General features: G+C 43.1%; 1 protein-coding gene across 3 annotated transcripts in view; it reads left to right on the forward strand.

Moving 5' to 3' along the window:
* Positions 1–27,414, forward strand: part of PALM2AKAP2 (PALM2 and AKAP2 fusion) — a 275,724-nt gene that overhangs the window by 59,148 nt on the left and 189,162 nt on the right. For all 3 annotated transcript variants that reach the window (XM_086771571.1, XM_086771572.1, XM_086771573.1), the window contains exon 3: positions 1,312–1,442. In XM_086771571.1, coding sequence (XP_086627697.1) covers positions 1,312–1,442 — 131 coding nt within the window. The remainder of the gene's footprint in view (positions 1–1,311; positions 1,443–27,414) is intronic.

Raw genomic sequence — 27,414 nt, forward strand, 5'->3', positions numbered from 1 at the left:
GCCTCGTCTGTAATGTCAAAAATTTCAGGCCAGGTTTGAAGCCTGCTGTTGGTGGTGAATGTTTTTCCTTCATATGCAGTTTACGTGCCAGGTTCAATTCCAGCGATGAACGTGGCATTGAAAAGACTGATACCACACGTTTGGGCAGCCCCTGAAATCCAGTTTCTTTGAATTGATGGTTTCCTTATTAGCTCCTCTTTGCTGGAGAGGATGCAGGCTCTCACAGCTGGTTCCTTGAACTAGCATTGCCAGTCACTTTGCAGATTCAAAACCAAGGCTCCCCTTTTCTGGTCAATGCAAGGGACTGGTCTGAATGGTCCCTTGGCTGTCCATTTTTTCCATCAGCTCCATTTTCTTCTTGCCGAGGGGCAAAGTCCTGTGTGGCTTTGGCCTCCTGTTCTCCCTTTTGGTGGGTGCTTGTCCTGTCTGCCAGCTGATCAGCCGCATCCCTCTGTCAGGATTTGGGCCAAACAAGGCATGCGGACTGATGTGCTGTTTAAAGGGTCACTTGCAACCAGTGCCTCTCCACTGGTGAACTCCCCTGGGTGAGGGACAGCTGGATTAGACAGTGGCCAAGTGAGGTTGTAGCCATGTTTTCAGTGTAGAAAACCCAGCAAAACTCCCAGGAATTCTCCTATAGGGAGTAGGCTGTATGCTGCTTTCTGTGACAGTGTTGTTGTGCCCTGGGCTACTCATGGTTTCTGGAGGATTTTTGTTCATTTATTTTAATTTCTATCTGGCTAAGAGGTGACGTGTGTGCTTGTGTGAGTGTATACGAGTCTATGTCTGTCTGTCTGTAGGTTTGTAAATGTATGGAGATACATCTGTGGTATAAATCAAAAAGAACATCTTTGATTAACAGCAGACTTAATTTATCCTTCGTGAAACACATTACATTTAGAAGACATTGCTCTTTTGATTTTGAAGCTTTAAAAAGTTTGATTTCAGTCCTTCCAGTTCATGCCTCATCATTCACAAGAGATCCACACTTTTGTTTAAAGATTTTAGTTCTTGCAGGACTAGCGAATTTGAGTGGTTTAAACTTTTCTTTTTATTAGGAACTAAATGTAACTTCCTATGAAGGCACTGATGGTAAATAAAATCTATATTGTAAAACTGACACTCCTAAATCTGGAAGACCTGACATTTAGATAAACAGCTAATTGATTGCCTGAAATCAATTGTCTAAAGCAGTAATCAGGAATTCAATGGGGACAATCTAATATTCAGAGGCAGAGGCAGCTCTCTTTCCATCTTTAGATAGTTTTTGTTCAGTCTGTTCCTAAGATTTGGGGTTTTTTTACCTTACAGTCAAAAGCTCTTCGGGAAAAATGGCTGCTCCAGGGAATTCCTGCTGGCTCCGCAGAAGAGGAAGAAGCCAGAAGGAGGCAGTCCGAAGAGGATGAGCTGAAGGTGAAAAAGCTGGAAGAAAACATACACAGGTAGGGACAGTTTCCCTCTGCTTTGCCTAAGAACAGTCACTCCCATTGAGGCTAGGAACCTTCCTTGCCCCGATCCCCATCTCTGGCTGCGGCTGGTAGCAGCTGCACAGGGAAGAGTGTAAGAGGCAGGCACACATACAGCCAAATGTGCCCAGAATTTTTCTCTCAGATGTCCATGGTTTCGCAAAGTTGAGCTTTGTGTTTGACTTTGATGGATTTCTCTCACGAGGGAGCTAAGAAGAGGGCTGGGTTCCCTATTCAGATGCAAGTGTATGACTCAACGAGAGATTCTCCATTGCTTTACACCTCCTACAGCTAAAAGGAGTTCAAAGAAGGGTGGCACTCTTTTGTGCTCACTTTTCAGTGGTGCAAATGACTTTTCTAAACACAACAACAAATGCCACCAGCAGATCAAATACCTACTGCTTTCAGAAGCAAGGTTTGGGCATTAGAATTATTTCCTTTTATCAGTTTCCCATTTCAGTCTGAGTTAGCATTTGACCTCTTTTTGTGTGTGTGTGTGTGTGTTTTCCTTTGGTTTGCTACAAACAACGGACTCAAAAGCTCATAAGGAAAATGCTTTTGTCCTTCACAGGACAAGTTCCAGAGCTACTTATTCTGACATTTACACTATGTGAATTTATAGTTTATTGAGCTGGCAGAAAATTATGAAAAGTTGGTCAAATTTGGCACGACAGCTTTTACAAATGTGTCAGCTGAGACATACAAGTGACAGAAAAAAGCAAATAGGACCAACAGTCCAAGGGCTGAGGTATTAGCCTAGCATGTAGTGAACTCAGTTTGTATTATGCCAGGTTTCTTGTAAAATTTATCAGAGAAATCACTGAGAATATTTCTTAGAGGACATACACAAGCAGACCCACTCTAAGCTTGGATGATGCTAAATGGCTTCTCTGTGGAAGTAATAGATCAGCATGAATGTAAGAGTTGCCTCATACTACTGGTCTGAGTCTTGTAATTCCTATTAATTAAAACTAATCTGAGAATGTGTATCGTTCTTTTACATCTGTGGTAATGTAAGGCAAGAATGCCTTTGTTTTTAGATTTCATATGCTACCTGTTGTTTTACTCCATAAATTAATGCAGTAGATGGAAAGGATATATGGACTGAACTTCAGAAATATATACTGTAATACATATTTCATCTTGTGCTGAATGCTGCAAGGTGCTAAGTGCTCTTACCCCATCCAGCAAAACACATCAGCTTATGGTTAATTTCAACTATGTGAGTACCACCACTGAAGGAAATGAAACCTGCTTTGCTTAATTAGTTCAAAGTATAGGATGAAAGTCTGTGTAAAACCTTTGCCCCTGTGGTTTGGTATTTTCCTTCCTTGACTGCAGCCATGAAATAAAATCTTTGAATATTTGGAAGTAACAGAGCTCTCTTCTGCTGTGACCACCTACCTACCTGTCAAATGATAGGTCAGCTGCTTGTTCCTGAGTTGAAAGGACTTTTGTTTGACAGCCTCGCTAGCATGTGTAACTTCCCCATTAGCTTTCTAAGGGAACTCCAAAGACAGTAAAAAAGTGTTTTAATTTAAATGAGAAAATATTGCACCTGAACAGTAGAGGCAAAACAGTAGAGGTTGAGGTCATTAGTCTAATTAAATTTGTGTCCGTGAAAACGTGATACATCTAGAGCCCATCAAGATAGTCTGAGAAGGTAAAAGGCTGTATAAGGGGTAAGAAGGAGGGAGGAGATGTCAAGAACATTGTCTGGAGGAGTGACATAGAATGAACTCATCCTGAAAGGAAATTTTACTACCTGTGCACATTTCCCCTCTGCATTCCTAGGAGAGAATCAGAGGGAAGGATTATGGGGGGTCTGTTCATATTTACAGGAGCTGGATAGTCCTTTGGAATTGTACTATGCAGTATCCAATGAGACCACTATGAAACAGCCCAAATCCTCTCTATGAGGGCAGTAGAGGACAGACTAAGCTGCTTCAGTAGGGGGACAGAAAACTACTGCAAGACCAGCCATAGGGTTGATGCCAGGGGACTGTATGACCACTGTGCCCTGCACCTTGCATATTCATTAGAGTCACACTGCATCGTATGTGCAAGAACAGAGCAGCTGCAGTATCGAGACGTCTGTGAAACAGTCTTGTGGCACACATATGGGTTAGTCCCTGCTAGAAAATAGGGACAGTCGTCTACATTTGCTGTAGGAGCAGGGTGAAGCTTACTTGTGAAGGCTGATGTCCAACCTCTGCTGGCACCCAGCACCCATGCCCCTGCTTTAACCCTCCTCTTGCAACAGAGCATCCCATAGTTATTGCAGAGAGCACCATTTCTTCTGCTCACGCCGAGGTGCTCAGGAAGGTTCCTTTCTCTGCATTTACTACATGAACAGCCACGGCACAGGAGAAATATTCATCCTTATTAGCAGGCCTGACATAAACAGTAGGTCTGGCAAGCTGAGTGAATAGCAACACTTAGAACAGAAAACTGAGGGAGATAGTGTTTGAGACGAGACTAACATTCATCAATGAGGATGTGGGCTCATGTAGGTCTGTGCTGTCCAGAAGAGGCATGTATCTCTACCTCAGGAAGACAGTAGGACTAGCTGTGAGTTTGTAGGTGGCCTTGAAAGCTTTGCACATAACACATGCTTCAGTTGAGCATTGCTTTTTCTAATTCAGTTTTAAGTTACTTTCCCACCAAAACCAGACATTTTGCAAGAGGTATACGTGCTTGTAGGGTTTATTCTTAAGCTAGTGTAACTAGTTCTCCTTTGTGTAGGAGGCGTTTAATTTCAACCGGTGCAGCAAAAATGCATGAGTGTACAGACTGCTGTTTATTTATTAGACTTCCATGTTATCGTGATATGAGAAATTACATACTTCAGCTTGTAGCTTGTAACGATATGTGCGTATGAGTAAACTTGGGCATAAGTAAGTATAATGATTTAATGAGCTCCTCATCTGTAAAAGCATTTGGAAGAAGGATGCCTACACTAGTCAGCATTTCTGTACACTTCATGGCAAGCAACTGAAAAAATATCTGTATCACAAAACCAGAAAAAAGCAGAACAAAGAATGCAATACAAATAATTATATACTATTATTATGCTGTTAATTACCAACAGGAGGATACAGAAGTACGAGATGCACATACAAGTTAAAAAAGCACGGAGTGCAAGATTAAGATCAGGTGAAGGCATATGAATGGTTTAACAGTGGATTACAAACAGAATGATCATTTGATAGTTGGGATTAGTTTAATATGTTTACAAATTTTGCAACATATCAACACTCAAAACAGTCTTCATATCCAGTTTTCCAAGGGGAAATAGAAGAATAAGCAGAGCTGAAGCAAGGTTGGTCCTGGACTTCTGGCATTCCTGCTTGCCTAACTTGAGCCTTCAGAGTAAGACTTATGCTGCCCCATGTAAAAATCCTATTGTTGTATCTTGCATTTCTTTAAAAAAGTGGTTGATCCAGTGGCCTTAACTAGAAGACTGGACCACTTGTTCAACATTAATTGAGTCTTGAGTGGACTGGAAGCCTGTCAGTAGTGGGAAGGATGGAAAGATATTGCTGCATTATTAAATGTTTGAAAACTGGCTGCAAGATTGGTGGTACTATTGTATCAATGGCAGAGTGAAGCCACACATGGTTTTAGGATATCCCTCTGCGCAAACTGTCCTTAGACACAAGGAAGCTTTAAAGTTAGTTTAGTTCTTTTGTGTTCTCCTAAAGATCTCAGGTCAGCATTAGAGGAAAGGAGACATTTCTGAGTTTCTTTTCCATTGTCACGCAATGAGAAAGTGATCTTCTGTTTTCTGCAGCTACCTTAGATTTGGAGAAAATTACACCAAATGAATAAAAAATTAATGAAGAGCATTTCCCTTCTCTTAAACTTATACTCCATATCACAGACCTGAGAAATATTGTTTGAGATAGTGTTTACACAGATGCCCAGTGAACTTCCACAGACACGTTTCTGATAGTGTGTTGTAACTGACATAAGCACTGGAATGTGTTGCATGCCTCCCGTGGTTATTTTTGCTGCATGACAGTCTGTTATTTTGCAGCAGTGAATGGAAAGTTGGCATTCGACATCTGGGTATTAACAGGCAGCATTCATAAAGCAGAACAGCCCACCCAAAGCCTGCTGTTCCTTCACAGCATCTGAAAGTTATTTTGTTTTGCTAGATTACATTATAGTATGTGCTGGCACCCTGCGTTTACTACAAAAGGTAAAGAGTTTTTGTTGCCCTGAAGCTTTCATGTATCATGCCAACATGAAATGCTCTGTGACAGCCTATCTCCCTACTTGATGATGGTCTCTGGCATGAGATACCAGAACTGGACTTGTGCTCCTGGAGAAAAGAAACCCACAGAGCTACAACCTCAGTAAAGTGGCATTTTTCTTCAGTAATCAACAGTGCATCTGTTCACATTTGATGAGGAGGTGTCCATCAACTCCAAGGAGAGACAAATTATTGCTCTAGCAGAGCGGTCTTTCTTGACATGTGGACCAGGCAGACAGCTTAAAGCAGTGGATGCCGAAACCCCAAAAAGCACACACAAGAGACACTTGTAGCACTTTGGCACTGTGGCAACTCTTGAGGATGAAGCAATGCTGGACAACAGCCAAGGTGTATGTGTATCCCTTGTTTTTTACTCAGCTGTCAGCACATCCAGCTCCTAACATTTGCAAAAACTCTTTGGGATTGTGGAGTGCTTCACCATTACACATGCTGGTGGGCAAGCTGCAGCTGTGTCTCCTCTGGGAGAAGGCTACTCCATGGTGGTCCAGCACGGAGGGAGAGCTTCACTCCTGGCGGTGGCAGGGACAGGTCTGTGCTTTGGACTATAGGTCATGAGCTCTTTCCCAGGACAAGCACCACATGACTTTGCTGGTTCCTGTTGTCTTGCTGATGTGGGCAGGTGGTAAACACATGCAGGAGCTCCCTCCATCCCAGCAACTCCCATCTCAGAGTGCTGCTGTTCTTCTATACTTACAAAACGTTGGAAAGTATTTTAAAGAAGTGCTGAACTGAAAGATGCCTGTGACAGGGACTGCAGGACAAGTACAGCTTCCATCCAAGAAAAAGACTTAACCTGGACCAAAAGAGATGCTGAATGTAAGCTTACAAAAGAAAGATGACTAGTGATGGAGGAAAAGATATGACACCACTCTCAAGCAAAAGGTGCCTTGGTTGTGTAAGGCTCTCTGTTGTCCTACTGTGCTTGACCTACATCTGCTTATCGGGTATTAGGCAGAAGTCCTAAACCAGGTAGAAGTAGATCCAAAGTGGAGCAAAACATCTCCAAAGCTGGCGGAATTGTCCTCTTCTTCCATTACTGAAATTGAATCTTTCCAGGGAAATGCTCAGATTTGAGTATTGTCAGAGAGGCTGGGCTAGGCCCTAAGAAGAAAACACTCACTGACCTGATTTGATATGCAAAAACTAAAATCTTATTAATGCACTAGCTTATTAATAGACTATGAGTGCTTCACACATCTCTGATGTTAGCTTCACTAAAGTGTCTTCTCATTGCAGAGTCCAGCAAATACAGGCTCGTGGTTCCGCCGAGCTTCTTGTGGCAGCTACACCTTTACCATTTACTCTCCTGCCATGATGCATTCTTTCATTTCTTTCTGATGCCAAGGTTTGTTTCTTGCTTCATCTTCCCAGGATAAAAACTTAGCATGTCTCTGGCTATAATTCAGTCTCTCTTGGGACTGTCAGGAATAGTCTTTGCATGACAGAGGGGAAGAGAGAGCACACGTAAGACAGATGTGAGTGCAGTCCTTCAAAAGAAGGATCATCTGATGTCAGAGCCAGCTGCTCAGACCTCCCTTAAAGCAGACAGTGCAAGCCAGGACCAGAGGTGCCATAAACCTCTCCTTAGCAAGGTCTCATCAATTTCCTTTCAGTCTTAGCCTCCGGAGAGATATGAACGATTGCTGAAGTGCATGCTAGTATGGAGAACAGCGTGTCTTCCAAGTGCATGGTCCACATAAGTATGAATGTTTTGCAACTTCCACATTGATAGCAGCTGTAGAAAATGATCAGGAACATTGTTTATTCAGCATTTTGAGGTTTCACCTAGAATACCAGATGCAGCTGTAGACAGGCCCTTGATCTGCCTCCACATGCTGCCTGTATGACCAGTTGCATTGGGTGAGTGCTCTAAGAGTGAAATAGCAAAAAATGTCTTCTTCATAGCCAGGCAGTCTCTCCACATTCTTTTTGCATTATGAGGGAAGAACAAGCTTTCTACACAGGAGCAGCTGTTTGTCCCTAAGCCCTCTGTCTGGTTCCTTGCTAAGACTGATCAGTATCAGATCTCATCTTCTGAAGCTGCACAGATTCCAATTTCGGTAACCCTTAAGGACTATGGTTTCCAAAACAGCACATCCTTCACCTCCCATAAAGCTTTTGCTGGGGTGTATTTCGTATGTGTTAGATATTTTAGGGAAACAGAGACTCAGACAAAACCAGGCAAAAAGCCCCGAAACCAGGAAATCTCAGCTTTCCAAAGGAACTCACTCTGCAATGTGATCAGATAATTCCTCAGGACTTGCAGGATTATCTCAGAAAAGCAATGAATTAATAGTTCCTGGATGGGAATGGGTTTGAGGTTTTTATGTATGGTATCATATATTCAGATGTAGTACTTAAAAAAAAAAAAAAACAACTCAACACTTAATAAGACAACTTACTGTCTCGGTTCTGAAACTCGACGCTAACTTAAAATAGCAGAATGACATGCCAATGCTTTAACAGTTGCCTAAATGCTGGTGTTCTGAGTGGAGGACTAGCAATCTCAGGATCTTCCACAACTCCTAGGTATTGCTAGCTTGTAATCATTTAATATTTTCTGTGCAAAGTGGGCAAAAGGATTGGCTGTTCAGTTTGGGCACAGAATCCCTCTACTCCAACTATGTCTGCTCTCCTAAAATATGTGTACCAGATATGGACCTTGATAAAGATGGCCATTTGCCTAATTTGGAAGCAAGACATAGAAGAAATTCCAAAGGCTGATCGCTACATATCAAGGAATTTCCAGCTCAAGTGCTTCTGACGCTTCATCCATGTCAGTATGCTATAGATTAAGAGACACGTTCTTCAAGAAGGAAGGGACACATAGGCATAAATTCAACTCTGGACAGAAGCATGTTTTCAGGGACACCTTTCTGAGGCAAGTTAGCATATTGAAAAGTAGCATCAGTTTACAAAAGGATTAAAACCTTTAATATAGTAGATCAGATGCTACAGCCCACTGTGAAAGGAGCAGTTACCACCTCTCTGGGCCAGGTTCAGCAAGAAAAGTGCAATTTCAATCATTGCAGCCTTTCAGTAACATGGACCGTCTGCACAAGGCTGAGTTTCTGTTGCTGTACTAGATGAGACCCAGTGGTAGATTATCAAGTGCAAAACTTCAAAGCCTCCTTGGCTTTAACATTTCAAAGCTAAAAAGTTCACATGACTCTCCATGTGATGCTGGTTGCAAGATGGGAAAATCTCTTCATAACTCATGTATTTATCATATGTGTTGAGTCACCACACTCCTTCTGTGTGCAAAGCCATCTAAGATCTTCACACTTCTTTTAAGCCTAGTAGAAGTGACAGGGGTTTCCTGAAGCAGTAAATTGTGGTGTAGCATAAAAAGTAGGAATTGTTGACTTCGTTACATCTGAATCAAATCTTAATCATGGGCCAAGTGAGACTGTTGCCTGGAGGAAAACAAAAAGGATTTGGCTCCATTCCTTTCCTTCTTATGCTTATCTTTACTTGAGTTGGCTGGTTGGTTAGCTTTCCTTGTACACTGGCCCTAGCACAGGGCAGTCCTGGCAAAACAGCTCCTTCCACATAGTTCATATTGCACTTGGTGGATGGAAAAAAAACCAAAGTTGTGGTAATTCTGTGAAAGAAAGACATGTTTGTGTGGAGATGACATATATATGCACAGGTTTGAAAGAGATTACAAACCTGGAGTGTATTTACAAAGAGAAGGCATGGAGTTAGGGAAGAGCCTGGGTTGATTTTCTTATGTTGGTGCTTCACATTAATTGTTTACTCTGTCTTCACCTTAAATCAGAGGACTTCCCTTTTCCCTGCCAAAACTCTCTTTATGTGCTGTCTCTGGCAAGGCCAGAATATGCAGTGTACACGTGCATTCACAGACATGTGCTCATAGAGCCAGGGAAGACACTGCTGCAGTTCTGGTCTTCGGTAGCTCCCTTCTCCCAAAGGCTTGGGTTCATCCTGTATTACTGCAGGAGTTTTAATAAGTTACCTACATTTAGAGCATCATCTTCTTTAGCCCCTCATGCAGTCAGTGAGGAAAGGCCATCACCTCCATGACCTGTTGTCGTGGTTCAGCCCCAATCGGGACCGGACTACGCAGTCTCTCTCTCACTCCCCCTGCCCTCCTGTGGGACAGAAGGGAGAGTTGGTAAACAAACAAACAAAACAAAACAAAGAGCAAAAACACATGGATTGAGATGGAACCAAAAAAAATAAATTTAACAGCAATAACAGAAGAAAACAACACAGCAGTGGAAAACTGCTGTATCTTTGCCCCTACGCTGCCAGTTGCTGTTTCCATTGCTTTAACCACCCCCACAGGGCATTTGCCACCATCCATGAGTCAGTGTAGAGATACAGTACAGGCCATTTTTCCCTTTCAGCAATGTGTAAAAGCCAGCTGGATGGCTTTCACCTCTGCAGACTGACTCAGTTCACCTTGGCCTTCAGCAGCTTCTGAAACTCATCATGTAGGACTCCACACAGCAGCTTTCCACTTCCGATGTTCTCCTACAATACGACAGGACCCATCAGTAAATAGGACATACTGTTTCTCATTTTCTGGGAGGTTGTTATATGGTGGGGCCTTCTCAGCACACATCACATCTTCCTCTGGTGGCTTTCCAAAATCTTTGCCTTCTGGCCAGTCTGTAATTACGTCTGATATGCCTGGGTGATTGGGGTTTCCTATTCGAGCCCACTGTGTGAGCAGTGCAACCCACTTGCTCCATGTAGCATCCGTTGCATGATGCACAGAGGGGACCCTTCCTTTGAACATCCAGCCCAGCACTGGCAGTCAGGGTGTCAAGAGGAGCTGTGCTTCAGTACCAACCACTTCTGAAGCAGCTCAAACTCCTTCATATGCCGGCAGTATTTCTTTTTCAGTTGGAGTATAGCAGGCCTCAGGTCCTTTATATCCCCAGCTCCAAAACCCAAGGGGTCGACCCCAGGTTTCCCCTGGTGCTTTCTGCCAGAGACTCCAGGTAGGGCAATTCTCCCCAGCTGCAGTGTAGAGCACATTTCTTACCTCTTGCCCTGTCCGGACTGGCCCAAGAGCTACCGCATGAACAATTTCTTGTTTAATTTGTTCAAAACTTGCTGTTGTTCAGGGCCCCATTTAAAGTCATTCTTCTTTCAGATGACTTTATACAGAGGGCTTACAATCATACTATAATTTGGAATATGCATCCTCCAGAAACCCACAACACCCAGGAAAGCTTGCATTTCCTTTTTCTCAGTCGGCGCAGCTATAGCTGTTATTTTGTTGACTATATCTATTGGGATCTAATGACGCCTGTCTTGCCATTTTATCCTCAAGAACTGTATCTCTTGCAGGTCATAGAATCATAGAATGGTTAGAGGTCCTTTCACCTTACTTCATTTTATGGCAAACCCAGCTTTCAGGAGGATTTTAATTATTTTCTCCCCTTTTTGAAAAGCTTCTGCTGTTGTGTTGCCCCATACAATGATGTCATCAATGTACTGCAGATGTTCCGGAGTTTCACCCTTTTCCAGGGCAGTCTGGATCAGTCCATGGCAGATGGTGGGGCTGTGTTTCTACCCCTGGGGCAGTCAATTCCAAGTGTGCTGGACCCCCCTCCAAGTGAAAGCAAACTGTGGCCTGCATTCTGCTGCCAATAGGATTGAGAAAAACACGTTGGCAGTATCAATGATGGCATACCACTCAGTTGCCTTGGATTCCAGTTCGTACTGAAGTTCTAACATGTCCAGCACAGCAGCACTTAGTGGTGGTGTTACCTCATGCAGGCCACAATAGTCCACTGTTAACCTACATTCTCCACTTGATTTTCTCACTGGCCATATAGGATTGTTAAAAGGTGAGCAGGACTTGCTGATCACTCCCTGGCTCTCCAGCTGATGAATCAGCTTATGGATGGGGATCAGGGAGTCTTGGTTGGTGTGATACTGCCACCAGTGCATAGTGATGGTAGCAATTGGCACCTGTTGTTCTTCAACCTTCAGCAGCCCCACGATGGAAGGATCCTCTGACAGACCAGGCAAGGTGGACAACTATGTAATTTCTTCTATCTCCAAAGCACCTACACCAAAACCCCACCAATGCCCTCTTGGGTCCTCGAAATACCCCCTTCTGAGGTAATCTATACCAAGAACACATGGAGCATCTGGGCCAGTCACTATGGGGTGCTTTTGCCACTCATTCCCTGTCAGACTCACTTCAGCCTCCAATACAGATAGCTGTTGGGATCCTCCTGTCACTCCAGAAATACAGATGGGTTCTGCCCCGTGATATTTTGATGGCATCAAGGTACATTGTGCACGAGTATCCACTAGAGCTTTATACTCTTGTGGGTCAGACATGCCAGGCCATCGGATCCACGCAGTCCAATGAACTCTGTTGTCCCTCTCCTCCACCTGGCTGGAGGCAGGGCCTCTCTAATCCTGACCACAGTATTCACTGTTCATTTCTTTTAAATATGGATGAGAGGTCCCTTCAAGAGGGTCAGAACTAAAGCTATTCCTTCTACTCTGCCTATTGGAGACTGGTGCAGCAATTTTCCAGGGAGAACTTCTATTTGCAATGTTTTTTTCCATGCAACTCACGTACCTGTGCCTCTAGGGCAGAGGTATGCTTCCCATCCCACTCCCTCATGTCCTCTCCTTGGTCACACAAGGTAAACCATAGGGTACCCCTGCTGCGTATACCATCTCTCTTGAGCAGGGAAACATTTATTCCTAATAGCTGAAATATTGGTCCATACCAGTGGGGACTGGGGCATATCCGCTTTAAATTGCTGGAACTCCTGGGACAGTTTCTCCACAGCCGAGACGCAGGTCCGTAGAGAGGAAGACAGGCTTTCCTCATACTGCTGGAGTCGGCCAACCAGTTCATCCACTGTTTCTTCCTCTCCATCTTTCCAGGTCGTAACTGCCAAGGAGTTAGCATATGATGATGGTGGTGCACTTCGAACAAACTTCCACCGCATTTGTCGTGTGCACCTGACTTCATCTGGATCCTTAGGTAACTGATCATTGTCCAGATCATCATAAATGACCTCCAGCACAGCCAGTTCCCTCAGGTACTGGATACCCCTCTCCATGGTGGCGAACTTGCCTGGGTGACATATTACATCCTCCTTGAAAGGATACCTCTCCTTCACACCTGACAGGAGTCACCTCCAAAGGTTGAAGGCTTGTGTCCCTTTTCCAACTGCTTTGTCAATGCTCACTTCTCTAGAAATGGATCCCAGTTGCCTAGCTTCTCTGCCCTCTATTTCCAAGGTATTGGCCCCATTATCCCAGCACCCCAGCCGCCAGCTGATAATGTGCTCCCCAGGATGATGGCTAAAATCTTTTCACATGTCTCACAGCTTACTCAGGGATAGAGATTGGGTGCTTACTGTCTCATTTAGGAGTTCTTCCTCTGAGGAAGAGGAAGGGCCTATGTGCTGAGTTCTTCCTCGGCATGAGACAAATAAATCTTCCTCTTCTTCCTCCTGCTCCCTCCTAGAAGAGGCTTCTTCATCACTCACTAAACGAGCTGACTTCTGCTTCCAAGTCTTCTGTATACAGGGGCAACTGATACTAGCACGCGTTCACCCTCTGATTCAGCTGCAATGCCTGTTGCTGGAGTTTGAGTATCTACATTGCAGGTCAGCTTGTTCTCCCTCATACCATATCACATGTTACTATCTTGCCTTAGGGTAAATCTCGGTAGGAGATTCCCAAAAAGTGGTTTTGCAGCCCTAGACAAGACTTGGCACACATTCAAAGTACATAATAAAAACATCATAGTGGCTTGAATATACCCCAGATCTTCAAAGTTCTCAGGAAGTGGTTTAGCTACCCTGGAAGTGAAAGAATTCAGGAAGTCATCCGCATAGGAATACCAATTTATCTCTAAGGCCATTGATGTCACCATGTCATAGATTGATATTATGTAGTATAACAGAAGAATAATTCTCATCATTTTCCCTGAGGTGATAAACACCACCACCAGGAACACATAGTACATATAGGAGCGTAGACAATACAACAACATAACCAAACCACTGCAACATCATGACCAATAACTAACAACCAATACAATAAGTGTGCATAAACACATTCGTTTAAAGCAAAAAAAAAAAGTCAGATCTGTTGTTATCTCAACCCTTCGAGACCCACATTGGGCACCAAAATAACTGTCATAGTTCAACCCTGATCGGGACCAGACTACATAGTCTCTCTCTCACTCCCCCCCACCCTCCAGTGGGACAGAAGGGAGAATTGGTAAACCAAAAAAAAAAAAAAAAACAAAAAAAACACAACAGCAAAAACACATGGGTTGAGATGGAACGAAAAAAAATAAATTTAACAGCAATAACAGAAGAAAACAAAACAGCAATGGAAACAAATACAATATAATGGCTTACAACAAATCTCCACACCTAGTTTCTTCCAAGTAGCAGGAGGCTTCCCTCAGCACCCTCCTCACTTATATACTGAGCATGATGTCAGATGGGAGGGAGTAACGCTAATTTGGGTAAATTAACCCCAGCTGTTAGCTAATTAGTTAATTATCCCAGCTGGGTGCCCCAGCCATAGGGGCCACCAGCTCCAGTTCTCCTCCCAGCTCAGGTGAATATTAACTCTATCCTAGCCAGAACCAGGACACCTGTGTCAGCCCATCTCCCTCCCTTCAGTGTAGGTGCCTCAGATAAGTGCCTCAAGTGCGATGGCTGGAATTTAAGCCTTCATGTTACTTCCTGCACAGGCACCCTCCACGGGGCCTCTGGGTACTACCGTGGTGCAAATAGTCATTAATAACCATTAATTATGTAGGTGGTGCATCACATCCCTGTTATCCCACTCCCTGCCCTGTCGTCCTTGCTAGCAGTCAACGCTTACGCGTATTTCTGCAGAGCTGGGCTGGCTCTGAGTAGGTAGAGGTACAGTTAGACAAGGAGGAAGGAGCCACCCAGTGGACATTGGAAGTCTTAGCCTCTTTTTTAAAAAACTTGCAGTCTGAAAAGCACGTCAGCTTCCTTGTAGCGTTTTTAAGCTGCTGCAGTATGCAAATTCTAAGCCAAAATGTAATGCAGATCCCAGCTGGCGGTGCACAGAAGACAAAGAAAGGCTGGATGTGCAATCGGTAATCCTGACTGATTCTCAATAACTAGTGAGAGAGAAATTTTAAAAAGTTGTGAAAACAGCACTGTAACTGTTGCAGAGTTTGATCCTGGGAATTACCTCCAGGGGAGAATCCAGCCATGAGAGGATGGAGCCCAGGATTACCCCTGCTGTAAGCTCTTAACCTCTACCACTGATTTCTTGCTTGACTTGGAGCACGGTACTTCAACAGTTCTTCCACGTGTTCTATTCCAGTGTTCATTTGTGTAATTATCTTTCCCACACTTCTAGCGTAATGTGAGTTGAGCTATTTGGTACAGGGATTGCTTCTCACTGTACAGAGAGGACCTCACTGGTACCACTTAGGTATCCTGAGTGAATTTTCATTCTTCAGAATTCTTCACATTCTTCTGTTATTTTGCGGTGGCAAGACAAATAAGAAATAGACGCTTGTTAACATAAATGGCCCATGCTTCTAGAGAAAGCAGGAAAGAACAACTGTTTGCTGAAGAAAGTGATTCATGCTGAGACTGGACTTGTGCTTCTTGCTAAGACTGTAAATCTGGCTCTTGGTTGTCACACCATTCTTATGTTTCAAAGCAGCATGATTTGAAAGCGGAAGAGCAACATAGTACTTGGATGGTGTGAAACTTATGCTTTAACTCTCTAATATGGAAAAGACAGAGACAGGCAAGTTTAAAATGTTCAGCAGCATCTACTGGGTATAGGCTGTGGTGCTGACAAAGTACAAAATAGTTCAGCTAGCTGTGAACCTGTGTGCTGATTGCACTGTGGTTGCAGCAAGATGGAGCAGCTCTGTAAATACTCAGGTGGTTGTGCACTCCCAAGGCTACTGGTGGTGTCCAAACTAGCTCAGGTATCTAAACACTGTGTTCCACAGCACTGAAACCCGTGCAGACTTTTACACTGCAGCACAGTTACATCAAAATCAGAGGGCTGGCTTTCAACCCCAGTGGCTGTGGTAGTTTCCACTTAGCTACAGGCAGCTGGTGCAGGACTGGCACAAGCTGCAGCATGGTCTACCTAGCTACTCAGCTGGCTGTTCCAAGCTGCTGCCTGAGTTGCTGCTGCCTCACTCGTACCGGTGCTCAAACAGTGCAAGCTCTAGGTGGGTACAGCACATCTGTCAGTGCTGAGATCATACTTCTGGGGCTGCTGAAGACACGATTTGAAGTGCCTCAGGCTTACGAAGTGACACAGCTGCATAATTAAATGGGTAGCTTTTGTTGATAATTCCTGGGGGTGTTTTATTTTTTAATTCAGCTGTCAAAATCGAGTTCCCAAATGATTTGTTCATCTCTTTAATGTACTGGCATTTTTTTTTATCCTTGCCCATTAACCACTGGGCTTGTTTTATTTATGTCTGAAAGAGCTTATTTTAGTCATTTGTGTGAAGAAGAAAAATCTGCAGCCTACTAAATCCACAGTACTTTTGGACAGTGTTACTGAAAATGGCAAATGCATTTCATGGTTTTCCATGCAAACAGATGAAATATTGATTTTTGTGGCTTCTTTTTCTCCTGCTGTAACTTCTATATGCACTGATCCAGGAATCCTGAATCCCCACTGGATCTCCAGGTGGGGTCCATCACCTCACCAAATGCCATGCACAGTGGTCTACATTCTTTGCTGCAAAGACTTTGTAATGTAAGCCAGTGAGGCAAGCAATCGCTAGAAGAGGAAGCAGGGACTAGAAGTGTGGACCAGAGCCTAGGTTTTCCAAGCTTGGGCGGCCTGCCACGTAGATAAGTGAGCCAATCAGTGGAATCAAATCGTAACACAGATCTTTACCAGAAGAAATGCATGTTTTCTGTAAACAGATAGCAGAGAGATAAGGCAACTTCAGCACAGACACCCTCTTTGATGGTATCGCAGGGAAAATGTGAAATTACAGCTGGGTTATTTAAAAGACATTTCATTTGTAGGAAGCCCATTTGGGAAACGTAAGCCAGCCTACAGAATCTTAACTGCATAAAATGTGAGTAAAACAGATATTCCCAGTAAGCATAGATTAGTGATGATATGTAAGGCTGGAGTGTGTATGTGTGGGGGAGTGTGTAACACTCTAGTCAAAGAAGTAATCAGATAAAACAACTTCTAATTAAGTCTCAGAGCCCCAAGTCTTACATGACAACTTTTCCATTTAGATTTATTTTTGTATATATATATTTTTTTTTATGTATTTAGAAATCTGCAGATACAATTTCCTTGCATGAGTCTCTCTTTAGCCTCCTTTCCACTCATTAAGTTTGAGGATACTTATTAATCAGGACAGTGAACTTTGTACAAGTTTTCCTCACAAGAACCCACACTGCAAACAGGAAATGGCCTGGCAGCCTGGTGTGCAATGAAATGTTTTTTCTTTAGGTTCATCAGATAAAGGGAGAGTCATAACAACGCAGGACTTTCAGTGGAAGCTAAACCTCCTAGTTCCACAAGAATAGAGGAGGAAAACCAAATACTGTTAAGTCACAGCAAAAAAACCCAGGAGTTTTCTAACTTGTCTGATGATCTCTGAGCTTAGTGACTTGGCACACCTGGAACGGGCTCAGAAAGGCAGAAGAGTCTAAATTTAGAAACACGTTTCGGGCAGCAGCTGCTGCACAGCAGCAGTATGTCACCAGCAGAGCTGGGCTTGTAAGCCTTGTCTTGCTGGCAGCATCCAGGCTGGGAAACCAGAGAACTTGCTTCACCCTCCAAATGCCATTCCAGACAGGTCACACAGGGCCAGCCACTGAAATGGTCCTGCAAGAACAAGCAAACCCACTGTCCACAAGTTACTCCCTGGAGCTTAAGATAGTCACTCCTGTCCTGGGGGGGAGATGGTTCATATCTGTTACACTGGCATTCCAGTTTTGATGCCATAGGATTTTCAACTAAGACAATAAATAATAAAAAAATCATAACAGCATTCTGACTTTAGGAAAGGTTGTAGCAGGAGAAAACAACGGGGCTGCCCCAGGCTTTGCACGTGTACCATGATAATGTCCCAAAACATGCAAGGAGAATGCCTCATGCCCTTGAGCCCTTACCGTGTTGGGAATGCTTCTTGAGGAGAGCTGTTGTGTCCAGGAACAGGGTCCAGCATGAGACAGCTGCAGGTTGTCACCATGCCAAGAACATGGTGATCCTCAGCTCTGTTTTCTTCATATGCAATAGCTGGACTTTAACTTAGGCGTGACCTAAAATATTTTACCACCTGCCAAAGGCAGTAAGCACCCACCACATCAGATGTAACTTGTTATGTCACATGTACAAGGCTATAGGTAACACTAAGTAGTCTTCCAGGCAGGCAAGACTCCCTTAATTATTTGTCTTTTAGACAAATAATTTCAGGAGCAGCTGCCCTACAGACGAAAAAAAAGCCATGCAATTCTCCGCGCTTTGCTACTTAACGTCATCTCGATAAATGCAAATTATCAATCATACTGAAGCCATGTCACAGAAAAATCATCCTGTTTTCCTGTTGAGGCTATCAGGGAAAGTCTTTCATGGTTGTCTAGCATCCACTGTCAGGTGAAAAGTACAGCTGAAAAGTACAGCTTGGTCTGGACAGCAGTTTCTGAAAATGGCGTAAATTTTCAGGAAGGATGGATTGAAAACAGGTTCCAGTAATAAAAGTCTGCTTCATACCAGGGTTTCGAGAACTTGTTTTTTCTTAATTAGCTATTTTTTCTTAATGTTGCTAGTACCTAGTTTCTACCCAGAGAACTTTAATTATCAGGGATTAGTATAGTCAAAATGATACCACTTCAGGCAATGCAAAACCTCGGGTGTAACAGAGAGACACTGCTGTCTTACCACTGGCTTGTTAAATGCTTTCATCTAAAACTCACAGAACATGAGAAGAAAACATTATAAAACCCCTACAGACCAGATCAACGTCCACCACGTATTAGTCATCCAAAATTACACACACACAAAAGAGGACTTGCTCTCTCTTGTCCCTGTGTCATTTTCAGACAGGCCTGAAATATCACGTGAAAGCCAAAAAAATCTTTGTTGAAGCAGATGCAAGAGAGAAAGAACTCCAGAACTAAACTTGAACTGAGAAATGCCCTTCCCTTCATCCACATCTCAACTTTTCCCCCTGTTAGGACTAGGAATATCATAGCTGACAAATGTTTTGGTATCTACAAGCAATAAGCAACATACGTGGGAGCCACATCCCGATGTGCTGGCTCATGGTGCCCAAGTCTACCAGGGATCCCAGGATCTTACCTGCAGTGTAGGTTGCTACACACCACTCTTTTGAAGTCTGATGTTGCACAGCATTTTGTAGGCAGACATTATACTCTTCAGGCATTTCAAAGAAGAAAAGAGAACAGAATATCCACACTTTCTCCCGCTCGAGTGCAAACAGAGGAGTGCACTGTGGTTCTTGGGTAGTGAGAACACCTGCTTAAATGTGGCATGTGACAAATGAAGATATTTAATGAGCAGGATGGCTCTTAGAGGTGGCTCCTTGATGCAGATGGCTGTGCTTGGCGTGCCCCAGCAAGCGCCACCAGACCTCCCAAGGGCACCCATTTTGCTTCATGTGGCAGAGGAGTGCTGTTGGGTTTTCCCAACTAAATCACACACTTGCTTCAGTGAAGCCCTTCTAGACTTGCCTCATTGCAAAGAAGATAATATGGCTTTTCTTTTGGAAGATTACCAGATCAACAATATCCTTCTACAGGAACGGATGGGAAATAAAATGCCTGAAGCAAAGTACTGTGTCTGATATTATTTCCTTATTTTCAGTACTTATTTTGTCATCTGTAGTGTCCGTAGGGGGTGACTGCAAAACTACCCATCCTGAAAATGTCTTTTTTCTCATTAAAAGTGGTGATATTTAATCATTTCACAGCTTCATTAAGTAGATTGTCTTAACACTTACTGCATCAGTACAGACTGCAAAGGTCGTACTGGCATCTTTAATAAGATAAGGAATGTATTGATATTTTTTCATCCTAGCAGCTCCTGCTGAGCCATCTCATCTCCCAAAGGAGAAGGTATTTGAAAAACCTGATGCAATGACCCAGCATTTCTGAAAGGTGATTTTTTCTTCATTAGTCTTTATTTTTCATGCTGCTGAGCTGAAGAGGATTCAGTGCAATAAATGAAAGAAATAGTGATAGCTGGTGTTGCATTAGGAAGGAGGTAGATTGTGTTTAGTAATCTCTGGGTGAACTGCTTGTCATTGTATTAGATATACACGTATCCTAAATGACTGTGCATGAACAAAGCTGAAAATGGGTTGTCAGGGAGCTTTTTGCTCCTTTTTCTAAGTACAAGGGACCTTCTTTCAAAGAACAACCATTAAGGAAGCTATGGAGATCAGACCTTTTTCATACAAGTATGCTTTGAAATACATGAAAATTTTTACCGGTTGGCACAAAAATTTTGTAAAGACATTCTCAGGAGCTGTAGTAGCCAGTAATATACCAATTTTGCCCCTAAGTATTTGGGGGAAATTAACACTTTCACAAAACTGTGTTGGATTAATCTGATTTTTTTTTTGTAAGGGAAGCTTTTCCTGATAATAGCTAGACAGTAAAACAGGACATTGAACATCTTGATTTTACCTAAATTTCCTGGTTTGTGATTTACTGGTGAAAAGTCCATGCTGTTGTACATACTGAGAACAATTTGTAGAGCTGCATATTTCAGAAGGAATTATTATTTTCATCTGAACACATGTATTTTGGATATGGTCCAGTCTTATGTAATTCTTTGAAGGATTTTCTTTCCTTCACAGGAGAGTGTCTTTAAAACAAATAATAGTGTTTTGTGACTACCGTGGGAGAAATGCTAGCTGGGAAATAGCCGAGAGTGTACAAAGTGTGTTAATGTGTCTCCGTTTGCCCCAGGGATGCTGAGTCATGTTTTTTTTTTGTGAGACTGTGCTGAGGGGGTTTGCATAATTAGGGGTCTGAAAATTCCATTTTCTGCAGCTTTTCCTGGAGAGCAAGAGTCCCGGTTTTTGCTGGATGAAAATTTACCATTAAGAACTGAGAAACCTTTTCCAGGCAGAGAAGAGAGCTTCCCAAAGAGAACCATGGTGAAGTGATAAAGCATCACCTTCAAAATCACCAGAAGTACTCCAGCAGCTCCCATTGCTGCTTTTTTTTATAAGAAACTACTCTGCAGTGGTCACCTGCACTTCGGCTTTTCAGGGCCAGGATGATTCCACACAGTGGATACTGCTTGTGAAATGTCTGAAATGCAGCCTAAGGGGCATGCAGCAGTTATTCATTAGGAGATAAAATATTCATTGTCCCTCCTCTCTCGCCATCAGTCAGGATATATAAGAGGAGAAGGGGAAGGAACAAAGAGGCATTCCCTTTTTGCTGCAGTTGGGTGGATTTGGCTTCTTGTTGGTAGGGTGAATCGTAAGGATTTATAGCTCTCAGGGCTATTAGAGTTGCCCAGTCTTTAACAGCTCCCACAGCTTTCTCTCTCTTAGTTTCTATTCATACCCCCTTATCCCCTCTTGCCAAGCCTGTAGTTTCTGTTTTATTTCACTGTCACATTTTTAAGGTTTTGACAGCTTCTTCTTCAGCATTGCAATTTAAAGGGCTTGTGAGAAACAGCTGGTTTTTGCAGATTTCTCTCCTCTCACATCCCAGTAAGGTGACCTACCTTAAAGGCACCTAGGTCTGTAAGCAGCACTTGGGTTCCCACTCCCTTCTTTCACTACCAAAACCCCTTTTATCTCTGAACAGCAACATGGTATGACTCCACAATGAAACCCTCCTTTTCCTCCACACCTCTTCATCTCCCCACACCCATCAGTGCTGTGGCCCTCCCTGTTCCCCATCCCACCCTACCCGCTTCTCCCTGGGATGGCAGGCAGGGATGCTCTTGCCCTCTCCAGCAGAGCCAGCGCTGGGGAATGCAGGAAGCCTTTCCAGGCTTTAGCCCTAGGCTCTTTGTCTGCTTTCATCAGGGATCCCAAAGGGGGATATTTGCAAACCCACACCCATGAGTTTTACTTGGTGGCAGTGTGGACCTTTGTATCTGCCAGCTACATCGTCCATGCTCACTGAGCAGCGACTGACAGGCTTGCCGAACCTGTGTGAGCATGGCTCGAAAGGGCTGCACCACACAGATTGATCCTATTAATCCAGAAAAAAATGGATCACAGGTGGTATGGGGGTAATTCCTTAATTCCAGAAGGAATCAGGAAATGTCAAAATTATACCTTCTGTTTCAGCACAGGTTTCTTCTCTGGCTCTTACTACTTCTGCTCTCCACTCCTCTCTTTTTCCTCATTATCCTCCACAGGAGACTATTTTTTAATTAAGTGGGAGGGTAGATTTGCAGAAGAGAGGGAAGGTCTTTGTTCTTCATGTCCCAAATTGATTAGCATTCTTGTAGCTTCACTGTTTGCTTATCTATAAAGAAGCTGTGGTTTGACTGAGGAAAGAATAGCTTTTGCATTTTAATTTTTTCCTAACCAAAAGCTTCTAAGATACCCTAATGATACTGGAAATTATTCTGGGACTCACTCACCATTCCCAAATTCATCTAACTAGTACCATCCCCTGACAGGTTAGGTAGAAGAAACACTTACAGGAAGAGCAAGTCACTAAGAAACCCTACTTTTTTTTAAAAAAAAAACAAGCCAGTCATAATCATCTTAACCTCACCTTGCACAAAGAAGCAAATCTTTGGAGCATAAACTCATCTTTTTAGCTAACTATGCAGAAGGAGGAAGTTCACGAACTGATCACCAGAGTGATTAGTCCATGGTGAGACCCCTGGGAATGGAGGGGTTATAGAGCCTCTAGGAAGACCATGAAATTACAGAGTCTGTGACTTGTAGATGGAAAAGCAAACCAAGAAGAATGGATTTGGGGTAGGCAGATTTCAGTAAACTGAAGAAAATTCATAACTGAAAGCTTTGATTCATAGAGGAGTTATACAGGGTGAGTGACCATAAAAGCACAAACGGGCCCAGAGGAAAGGTAAGAGGTTAGTAAGAGACTTACTGTTCTAAATCACTGGCTTTTCCTTGGCTTTAAGCAAAGAAGAAGGTTCACATAAAAAGCAGAATAGTTCAGTTAGTTAAGCGTGACTTGAGTAGAGTTGCAAAAACATGTGAGGATAAAAATCAAAAAGGCAGAGGCATAATGTGTCCTGTACTGTAACAGGAAATGATTCCATGGCAGCGTTACTGGTAGAGAGAAAGCAAAGGAAAATTATGATCTCCTGTTCCACAGAGAGGAAAGACAATAGATTACACTAAGATAAGAGCCTTTTTTTTGTGCTCCAGTCTTCACTGGGAAGGTATGTTGCAATCCAATGGCAAATGCAGTTACATAAGGTACATATGCAGAGCAGAATTGGGAAAAACAAGTTGAAGAGTACTGAGACAAATCAAACTGGTTTCAGATCATCTGAGCGTGGTGAGATCTGTCCCCAAACTAGAGAACTGACTGAAGCGGTCTCAGAGACTTTTCTCTTTGAGATCTTGAAAAGGGCTGTTCATAGGAAGAGCAAATATCACACTTAATTTTACCAAGGGGACAGGGAAAAGAGGAGTTAAGGAACACCAACCAAGCTTCAGTCCTTAGAGGAGTACTTGTGGTTGTGTAGAATAATAGATGGGGAATTATAAACAACTCGAATTTATCAAGTAAGGCCTGTCAAGATACACAAGCCTCCTTGACAGGCAGCTAGTAGACCTTATAGCTCCGAGTCAGCTGAGGATGCCAATTATCTTGACGGTAAAGGGACTCTGATACTTTTATAATCAAGCAGTAGAAATATGGTTTGGGCAAAACTTCTGTAAGGCAGATACACTACTGTCAAGAAACTATTCAGTCAAAATTGAAGGACTCTGTGCTGGGTCTGAAACCATTTAATCTTCTCATTAGCACTTTAGGTGATGAGAAGGTGTATGAGTGGAGGATCTGTTCATTAAACTTGAAGACAACATCAAATCTAGTGGCACACAGTGAAGAACAATATGACGATTACAAATCAGACGTAGTCTTGAAAATGCAGTAGAAGACAAGTACCAAATTTTACCTTTAGGCAGGTATAAGCAACTGTACAAACAGAATGGGCTGTGGCTGTCAGCCCAGTCTCTCAAAAGGATGTGGGAATTAGAGTGAATGCGAAGCTGGATGTGAGTCAAGGATTTTGTGCTGTAAAGACACGTTGGTATGTAAGTAATGAGATATAAAAGAAACCTCCTCTGCTGATCACTAATAAGGCCTCAGCTGGATTAACCTGCAGTTGGAGTACTGCACTGGCAGTACAATGTAAACTGACAGAAAATCAGAAGGAGAAAATGGAAGTGGTTGGGGTACATGGCCTACAAGGAAAGACTGCGGAGTCTAATGCAGAGAGTAGGTCTTCCAGTATTTCGTCAGCCATTGCAATGGAAAGGAACAATGTGTTCTTTGTGTTCATGGTAGAAAGGACAACAACTACTGAGATTAAGTGTTGGCAATCAAAATTCATTAGGGAAATACTTCCAACCATTGAAATCATGAATCACTGGGGAGGCCATAAGGTCTCCATCATTTCAGGTCTCTGAGACGAGGTCAGGGACACAGACATCAGGAGCAGAGCAGCAGTTCAGTCAACACAGCCTGCCATCCAGGACCTGGCCAGACCCCTTCTCCTGAGCTGCTGGGGCTCAGGACTTGCATCCAGTCCCCTCCTAGACTTTGCTCTGTATTTCTGATTACAAATGTCCACAATCTGCAAGAGAAAAATAACATTATTTAGGGGAAAGAATGTAAACAGGGACATGATAGTCATAGAATTATAGAATAGGTTGGGTTGGAAGGGGCCTTTAAAGTTCATCTAGTCCAATCCCCTTGGCAAGGAGCAAGAACTTCTACAACCAGATCAGGTTGCTCAGAATCCCATCCAACCTGGCCTTGAACGTTTCCAGGGATGGGGCATCCACCACCTCTCTGGGCAATCTGTTTCAGTGTTCCACCACAGGAATTTTTTCCTTATATCCTGTCTGAATCTGCTTCCTTCTATTTTAAAACTATTACCTCTTGTCTTATCACAACAGGCCCTGCTCAAGAGTTTCTCCCCATCTTTGTTACAAGCCCCCTTTAGGTACTGGAAGGCTGCTATAAGGTCTTCTCAGAGCCTTCTCTTCTCTCAGCCTGTCCTCATGGGAGAGGTGCTCCAGCCATCTGATTATCTTCATGGGCTCCTCTGGACTCACACCAGCAGGTCCATGTCCTTCTTATGTTGGGGGCTTCAGAGCTGGACGCAGTACTGCAGGTGGGGTCTCACCAGAGTGGAGTAGAAGGGCAGAATCAACTCCCTCAACCTGCTGGCCACACTATGTCTGCAACTAGTTTGAGAATAGCTATAAAGATGAGGCAAATACATTCCAAAGACAAGAGAAGTTGGTTTAAAATACCAGAAGACCAGACCTTTAAAGAAAAGTCAAGCAGTCTTCCCCCACACCTTTTCCAATAGTAAGCACAGTGAAGCAATGAAGTAGGTTGCTGCTTGCCACTTGAAGGGGATCTTCACTCCTGGACACTTTTAGGAAGGGGCTTAATAGGAGTTTGATGAGATACTTGAGGTAAGGGGCATAGCTGCAATTTCCTATGTTTCTGTAATTCTCTTGGAGAAAGGAAGTGCTGAAAGTATACAGAAATGAAACAGAAGTGAGAGCAGGAAATGCTTTTTACTAGAGCAAATGACAGGCTGTGAAACCTAAATCAGGGAATTGAAAATGTGGGGACAGGGGAACCAATTTTTTTGCATTATAAACAATCAGCTTGTTGCACTTCTTGATCCATCACAGTGGCATATTTTCCAAAATTCAAGGCAAGGTGTCCAGGGATTTACAGAGTGAAATAGGGTCTAGGAAAGGGTGTTGTCTCATAGAGTGCAGGAAAAAGCCAACTTCGTGTATTGCAGGTAAGGAAGAAACTTTTCTGCATGCAAGTTGACCCTGAATTTTTGGTACACTTCCATGAAATATCTGGAAACAGCCACTGCCAGGCACAGAACAGGATGGACTACCAGTGCAAACCAGCCTGCCAGCTGCCAGTACAACTGCTTGAAATCACAATGGAGTTTTATTTCCATTCCCCCTATGCTCGGTAGCTGGCAAAATATTTCTGTGTTGGAGTCACTTGTTTCAGAGTTCTAATTTGAAGGCGTAAATAAATCTGCTGGTTTGCATTCAGGGCTCCAGTTTTGTTCTCCAAATAATTTTAGATTGTTTCATTAATCTGAAGCAGTCTGTGGAGTTTCAGTCAGAATAGACGTCTGTGAAGAGGAAGAGAAGGCATAAATTTGAGACTCTGTGGACGCTAGAGGGCAGGATGATGAAAAGCTGAAGCGATAAATGAAATTGTAGCATAAAGTGATGACTTGAATGGGTCAAAACTTAAAATCTCCACCTTACAGAAAATTCCAAGACTTTGAAATTTCGACTTGTGTCAAATACAGGTGAAAAATAAGTTTAACAAAGATGTTATGAAATAGAGGAATTAATATAATCTGTTTGACCTCCTGGAAACATTCATTTTGATAAGACTGAAACATTATCAATATTGCCACTTTAACACTTTTATCTGTTCATGATGGTAACATAGAATGGTAACATAAAAAGCAGATGTTTCTGTTTCACAGGAACAAAGTACTGAGATAATCTCCTTCCGAATTATCATGAAATGGATACATTCCCATAAACATTTTATATTGTTTTCCAAAGGAATAATATTTCTCAGGGAAATCATCAGGGACATGCCACCATTTTCTAGTGTCCTTTAGCCCCACAAATGTCAAAATGGTATATACTTCTAAACAAAACCAGAAAAATAATTTATGGTCAGGCAGATATAAAGCCATTTCCAGAGCGAAACTAAACAGCTGCTTAAAACTGCATACGAATGCTGCATAATTGTTTAAGAGCTATTTATGATATTCTATCTGTAAGGAGAATTAAACATATATTATATTAAGAATATATTATATTAAGCATGTATTTTCTGTCCTAGCAGTTGCTCCATACAAATGAAGCAACTTCCCTGAGGTAGTTTGTTGTATCTCTTCATTTCATATCTTCCAGATTTCTGCTGAGAAATGCCAAGAGCCTTTTCCAGTCTCTGCTATTGATGCAGCATGTTAAACGTCCAAGGCAACAGGCAATTTATTGAGTTAGTTTCCTAACCTATATGATATCACTAATCTTGTCACAGGCAAATCACCGGTTCCCTTCCATTGTCCTGTTTTGCTGCTGTCACAGTGGCCACCTCGCTGGGACAGAGTCTGGCGTGCTCGGTGCTGTGGACGTGCAGGTCCTGCCGCAGTGCCTTTGCTGTTGGCGCGGACAGGACAGGCACCTCATGGAAAGGAACCCAGGAGGGGTCAGTGCTGGAGCCAGGAGGGGAGCCCAGGCCTCTGCCTGCTGCTGCCAGTCCCTTTGCCCAGGGACCATGGTGATTCTCAGCTAGTTTGTTCCCTCTCCTTTCAGAAACAGTGCAGCTGTGACTGATGCAGCCTTGCAGTGCAGAGGATGTGGAGATGCCTTCTCTGCTCCACTTCCTTCTGCCCATTAGTCATCCCCTCACTAAGCTGCCT

Source organism: Chlamydotis macqueenii, chromosome Z (assembly GCF_036417535.1).
Source record: "Chlamydotis macqueenii isolate bChlMac1 chromosome Z, bChlMac1.mat, whole genome shotgun sequence".
Classification (NCBI taxonomy): Eukaryota; Metazoa; Chordata; class Aves; order Otidiformes; family Otididae; genus Chlamydotis; species Chlamydotis macqueenii.